Raw genomic sequence first — 7,461 nt, 5'->3', positions numbered from 1 at the left:
ATGCAAGGCAAGCGCTCTACCACTGAGCCACCTTTCCAGCCCTAAAATTCACTTATTTTTAAAAACTCAAAGAAATTTGATTGGTACATTTGAAGTATCCCTATACATACACCTACATATAAGAGATGGATATTATTAGCCAACTTATTAAACAAGAAAACAAGCATTGTAAGGACAGTAAACAAATGACAAATTCACAAAACTTGGGTGTTAAATAACTTGAGTCTCATTCTATTTCTACTATAATCTAATTTTGTCCACATTTCTGAGATACTCATGAAAAATACAATGCTTCTACTGAAAAATACATATGATGAACATGCTTTATTTTGAAAAATGTTACCAACTATATCAACAGTAAATTCTAACATTTCTTTATGACTGTAACTTAAATTTTTCAAATTCACATATATCCAGTAGAGTATTTCTAACTAAGATGACACATTAAACAGTTCAATGTAGCTATAACCAATATAGAAGGGAGAAAAAATAAAATCTTACCTGGTAGTTTCTTTTCTCAGATAATGTATGTCCATCAGTCCTCACCATAGAGTCGTGTCCTTTCCTCACAGTACTGGAGGCAATCAAATAGAACTGTCACTCAAGGGTCGTGTCACAGGAAGGACCGCCCACCAGTTCTCCCTCTAGAGTGGAATTATCCAAAAGCCATCAAAATTACTAAAAATATATGAACAGCAACAAAATACATCCAATATTATATACACACAAAAAATCCTAATTATCTTATACTTTTATCTAGGGAGCACTAGACTTGTAGATATATTTCGAGATAACTCTTCCCTCTTTACTCCTTTTTTCTCCAATTACAACTATACAACACCACAAACAAAGAGGAAATTTAAAGTGAGAAAATCAAAGTATATAAAATAGCTCACCCCTTGACTACCACCTTTTTTTTCCTCTTCAATATTGCCTTGTTAGTCTCAGCAATATTAAATTAATTCAGATTCTGTCATTTAACTGAATTCTTATGTAAGGGAATGATAATAGGAATGTAAGTTACATTAGGGGTGGGGGAGGTTTGATGCTGATCCTGGGGCTTGAACTCAAGGTCTGGGGCTCGGACTTTGATATTTTTGGCTCAAGGCCAGCAGTCTACCACTTGAGCCACAATTCCACTTTCCACTTTTTGGTAATTAACTGGAAATGGACTTTGCTGCCCCAGGGATCTTCAGCCCATTTTCCTCAGATCTCAGCCTCCTGGGTAGATAGGATTAAAGGCATAAGCCACCAGCACACAGCCAGGAATGTTAAGTTACTTTTATAGCTACTGATTAAAGTTTATTTCTATGCCATAAAATGAGAGCATCCTATTTTAAGGTGATTTATAAATATAAACCCAATTCATTTATTAAAATTTACTCCAATGAACAACAAAAATGCCAACTTCCACTGATGTGTTTATCTTTGGGTCTCCAACATAATATAATTGTGTGTGTGAGAGAGGCACTCGCTTCTTAACCCGGATAAAGATAAATAAATCCAAAAAGATGTATCCATACATACAATATATTGTTGCTAACCACTAAAGTTTATATTTACATTTAGAGCAGTAATTTAAATCCTAAGAAAAATACTTTAGAAGTCAATGAATAATTATAATCATAAAGAGAGCATGCCAATATTATTAAAATAAAAAATCTCTATCTCTATCTATCTATCTATCTATATCTAAATAAAATATCTATCTATATATATATATCTAAAAGCAAAATGGAGAGAAATTTTTTTTGGGGGGTCCGGTCATGGGGCCTGAACTCTGGGCCTGGGAGCTGTCCCTCAGCTCTTCAGCTCAAGGTTAGTGCTCTACCACTTGAGCCACAGCGCCACTTCTGGCTTTTTTCTTTTTGCTTATGTGGTGCTGAGGAATCGAACCCAGGGCCCCATGCATGCAAGGCAAGCGCTCTACCACTGAGCCACCTTCCCAGCCCATGGAGAGAAATTTTTTAAATAAGCAAGGGGAAAATAATATTGTTTTTAAAAGAGTTCATGTGACAAAATCCTATCTTCTGTCTCCTGTTTTACATGTACTAGCACAAAGTTTGTGGGCACTAAGTTTTTACTCAATTTTTACCATCTTACATTGTGTAAATTTGAATTAAAATTGGAAGATGTCTGACTCTACAACAAACCTGTAATTGCTCAGTACTAATTTATATATATATATATGATTTACATATACAAGTTTATATGTAGATCTGAAATTAACTATGTCTCAAAAATAATAAACAAAGATTTTTTAGCTATTTGTATTTACTTACTACCATCTACAACTAGGCAAGGAATTAGGAAAATTATCATTTCTTTGATCATTAATATATTTATATTACTGAACCTAGAAAAGGTTTTGCACAGGACAGGCAAGCACTCTACCACTGAGTTACATATCCTCAGCTTGGAATTAGGGTACTCAGAAGGAAGCATTACAAAGTGAAGCAGATCCAAATGTTGTACAATCATTAATTATAATTATACAATCTAATTATATAAGAAACGATAAGAATGAAATCATATATACTAAATAATATGGGAATAGTACAATTATGTAATCAATCAATTTAATATTCACTTTGGAGAACTGCAGATTTTAGTATAGAGGAAAAACTTGTTTACTTTTGTTCCCTCCTTTAGGAATAATTTCAAATACCCTATGACCTAGGTTTCAATCCATAACCAACATCAATTCCAACCAATACTGTAATTGATCTTTTCTAGAAAACAATGGAGAAATGAACTGAGGGAACATAGAAAAAAGTCACGACTATCCTCACTATAATGTAATAAAAATGGTTTACCAATATATTGTTGATAATATCCATAGTGGAAATAAGAAGATGTATGTGTGTACAAAGTAACAAGAAAATAAGAGAACATGAATACTACTGTTTATACAGTTTTTTCAAAGAGCACTGTAAATGTTCAAGAGTCAGAAAAGACAAGTACATATTTGTAAACTACAATGAAACTGTGTATACTCTGGTCCTAGGGCTTGAACAGAGAAAGCCTGTGTACTGTCCCTGAGCTTTTTTGCTCAAGTCTATCACATAAGCCTCAGCTCCACTTGTCTTTTTGGTGGTTAGTTGGAGATAAAGAATCTAAGAATCTCTTGGACTTTCTTGCCCATAGTGACTTTGAATGATCCTTAAATCTCAGCCTTTTAAGTAGCTAGGATTATAGAAGTAAGCTACTGATGCCTGGCTAGAAGAAATAACTTTTATCCATTTTAAATAACAAGAAACTAGAGTTCCCCGTTCATTACATGTAGTTTTAAGGCTGGTAGGAAGAGGTATGTGGAATCTATATAGGAGCCTAATGTTCTCATGGAGTTAAATCAACCATCTAACGAAGTTCCAAGTTAGGGGAGACAGCAAGGCACCAGAACAGAAACTGCAGTTAAAGAACTCTAGAGATTCTGGAGAAATTCTCTGAAGACATTAATAGTCTAGAGAAAATGCGTTTCAAAAGAAATAGTCAAAACATGTTCACATCATCCAGAGACAAAGACCTCATAACACAGGGTATGGTTCAGAAGGTACTCAGTTGCTTAAGCAATCAAATCAAATAAACTTTAAAGATTTCCTGGATGAGCACTATAAGCTTCAAACAAGCTCCAAACTAATGCAAGTAACATATGAAATTTTGCCATGTAAAAGGATTCAGATTGCGAAGATCCTTAATTAACTCACTCATATGATATCCTAGAGAAGGCAGAACTATAAGGATTAAAATACTGTAAAACAAAGTGGCTACAAAAAATTTTGCAGTATGAGTACCTCAATTTTTTTTTGAAATATTCCATGTCAATGTAATTAACTCAGAAAAGTGAACAATTACAGCTTTTACCATGCTTTCTTTTTTTCTCCCCCTTAACTGCTCAATAGTATTCAAAATAATATCCAAGTATTTTGGAGGCTGGAAATAGTATCTAAAATACCTAAAATTTAGTAATCATTGTAAGTCTTTAAGTTAAAATATGAATTTGTTTAGGTTAAAATCAATGAACCAACTGGAGAGGTTTCACTTAATACAAAGGATATATTTAGGTTGGCTATTAATTGGAACCACATATAACTGATTTCATAGAAGCTTAATATAAGCTCCTGTGATGCATTATCATTAAATAGAGTTTTTAAATTCTACAAGTATGTTAATCAAACTTTTCTTCTTAATAGGTCCAGCAAAGATGCAATCTCAAAAATATTTCCTTGTTGTTAGGAACTAATTTTTAATTTGGCTGCAAGAATAAATGTCTTCAAAATCATGACCTGATGACTATGGAACATATGAGAAACTAGGCTGATAAAACTCACAATTTCAGTTTCATATTGGTCTGGGGAAAGTGCCACAATAACTAAAAGTATTTTTTCTGAGTATCTTAATAATGTAGGTCTTATAGTTTTATAATTAACATGCAAAAGAATAGTTGTTTATATTTACAAAGAAAAATAAAATTTAATCTGCAATATTCTCTTGAAATAATAATTCAGTTTTCTAATTTTTGAATGTCTTCTATAGTGGTAGCTTTCCTTATATATTTTTGCAATTCTAGAAATTGAACTCAAAACCTTACAATTGCTAGGTATGTACTCTACCACTTGAGTCACACCTGCAATCCTTTTTTGCCTTTTTTCAAATAGGGTATCACTCTCCCCAACCCAACTTCAGACCATAAAGATTACAGGCCTGACTATCACACCCACTAGTTTGCTGAGATGGAGATGTGCATAACTTTTTGCATGGTTCCAGGAAACTAGGAACCACCATCCTCCCAAACTCTACCTTTGGAGAAGCTAGGATTACAGATATGCCTCATCATGACTAGAAACCTAATATACTACTTCTAACATGTGTATTATTCTAGCACAAATATTCCAAGAATTCTAGACTCAGTAGCAGACAGCTGCAGAGATGCAGGAACAGTGCTGGCATTGAAGTACTTAAGCAAAGCTAGTGAGTATTTATAATGAAGCATTAGGCAGGCAAGATTAAGGGTAGACGCAAAGTAGTGATTACAATGATAGGTAAAAAGTAAGGGTATTGCTTACCATTTGCCTGTACTAAGTATCAGCCACACAAGTTTTCTCAGTGTTTTTCAAGCATATTGTTAGTTTTCCATTTAGGGTCTTAGTATTTATTGCTCCTTTATGATGATCTGATCCTAATTTTTCAATGCCAAATGCCTTATTGACATTAACATTTCTCCCAATCTGCATTCAGAAAAGCCTTAGGGAATTTCTAATTACATGAATTTTCATTTGTTTTCTGTCTCTAATACCTTAGAATCTAAGTCCCTTAAATAAAGGAAACTTGTCTATAATGCTTACCCCTGTTATTTCAAGTGCCTCAAAGAGTGACACCCAACAGATATATTTTATTAACTGCACCACAAAAAAGATCAAATCCTTTAGTAACTTTCAGTTTATGAAAATATCATTTTCCTTCAAAGGACTGCAGGAGAAGCATCTTCCGATAAGAGTAAGACCAGCAATCAGCTTCGTTTTAAGTCAGTTAGTGGGAATCATTTAAAAACAAAGTTTTTAAAAATATAAACCTCAATTCATTTCCTTTTATCCTAATGTAGGAAAAGGCTCCTTGAGTTTAATATTAAACTGGATTTTCACATGATCTTCCTTTGTATAAAGTGTATCTTTTTAAGATTTCCAATTTCAATTTTATTAATTTGAAAGCCTTAAAAGTGTTTTTATAGAATCTTCCTGAATTTTTACTAATGTTTTTCAGGGTTTTATCTTTGTTTTTTACTGTTGACACAACATCTTAGACACTCATGGTTAACTCTCCAATAGCTACTTTACTATGGTATTACAATAGCTTTTCAGACCTTCAAACTTTCTCACATGATTCAAGAGTGAATGGTCCACAGGCATGGGAAATATACCACAACCATATAAGGCCTCTGAAATCATTTAGTACAAGACAGATGTGTACTTCTCATATGATTCTTGTAGGCTGGCCCCCAGCCACCTGCCCGCATTGTTAATTTTGTATGTCAGTGAATGACATTCAAAATATCCAAATGGCCTTTGGCAGAAAAAGCGTTCTCTACCTTTGAATCAATACTTCAATTATACCACCTTTTCATAAGTGATTTATTAAAGGGGGGGAAGGAGAGGAGAAATTACATCTTCATTTAACTAAATAAAACTTAGGATTTCCTTAATTAAAAATACAAGCAAAAAGCCCATGGAGGTATTAAGAATTTTCAACTATGAATTTTGTTACCAGTGGGAACCATAGATATTTTCACAATCTTCTGCTGTTCCACATCTAAATTATTATTTAAACTAAGCACTAATCTAAAAATTACTATATACTATATTGTTCTAACATTCATGTTACTGATTTTATTAAATCAACATTTTAACTGTATTATAGTACAAGCTTATGTGCTTAATTCTCTATGTGCAAAATATTATTTTGAGAAATTCAAAGGACCATAAAAGTTCATGAAACTAAAAGGTGAAGACTCTCGTTTACAAAAATACCATGCACTAGGTTGCTGGCAGAGGATAACCTAAAAAAAATGGCCTTCTAAGAATTGGAAAAAGTTTCAGAGCCTATTTATTAGAAATATCTTGGTTTTGGAGATAAAGAAATTAAATTTAGTGTGAGTTAAGTATTTTATTTGGGATCTTCATATGCAGATCTTGGTTCAAAATCTAGAAAAAGCATGGAGGTGTAGCTTGGCACACAAGGTCTAGCACACACAGGTCTTAAGTTTTAGTCCCAGTATCATCAAAAAAAATTTTAAGGGGGAAAAAAAGAAAAAAAATCTAGCGCTATATCATTTTTAATGTTTTGATGTATAAGAAAATAATAAAGGCAATATAAAGATCAGTCAAAAATAAATGCTAAAAAATTACTTAAGAAAAAAACTATAAAGAAAAAAGAGCTGGTTTAAAAATAAAAATTATGGCTTAACATGTCAAAGTACTTTGAAAGTTACTTCCCCACAAAAAAAACCTGAAGTGTTTTAAAAAAAAGCTACTAAGAAAAAAAATTAGGGGCTAGGAAGATAGCTCAGTGGTAGAATGCTTGACTTGCATGCATGAGGCCCTGGGTTCAATTACTCAGCACCACATACGCAGAAAAAGCCAGCAGTAGCACTGTGGCTCACGTGGTAGTGCTAGCCTTGAGCTAGGAACAGTGTCCAGGCCCAGAATTCAGGCTCCCCGACAAAGAAAGAAAAAGAAAGAAAGAAAGACAGAAAGAAAGAAGGAAGGAAGGAAGGAAGGAAGGAAGGAAGGAAGGAAGGAAGGAAGGAAGGAAGGAAGGAAAGAGGGGGGAGAGGGAGGGAGGAAGGGAGGGAGGGAGGGAGAGGGAGGGAGAAAGAGAAAGAAAGAAAGAAAGAAAGAAAGAAAGAAAGAAAGAAAGAAAGAAAGAAAGAAAGAAAGAAAGAAAGAAAGAAAGAAAGAGAAAGAA

General features: G+C 33.5%; 1 protein-coding gene across 6 annotated transcripts in view; it reads right to left on the bottom strand.

Moving 5' to 3' along the window:
- The window catches only part of Cnot2 (CCR4-NOT transcription complex, subunit 2), an 86,978-nt gene that overhangs the window by 64,878 nt on the left and 14,639 nt on the right, over window positions 1-7,461 (bottom strand). For 3 of the 6 annotated variants that reach the window (XM_013021626.1, XM_013021657.1, XM_013021635.1), the window contains exon 2: window positions 502-644. In XM_013021626.1, coding sequence (XP_012877080.1) covers window positions 502-549 — 48 coding nt within the window. In that variant the 5' untranslated portion in view covers window positions 550-644. The remainder of the gene's footprint in view (window positions 1-501; window positions 645-7,461) is intronic. The other 3 variants (XM_013021616.1, XM_013021609.1, XM_013021649.1) reach the window with 1 other exon arrangement.

This window comes from Dipodomys ordii, unplaced genomic scaffold (genome assembly GCF_000151885.1).
Source record: "Dipodomys ordii isolate 6190 unplaced genomic scaffold, Dord_2.0 Scaffold3, whole genome shotgun sequence".
NCBI classification, from domain to species: Eukaryota; Metazoa; Chordata; class Mammalia; order Rodentia; family Heteromyidae; genus Dipodomys; species Dipodomys ordii.
This window is presented reverse-complemented; position numbering and strand designations above follow the sequence as displayed.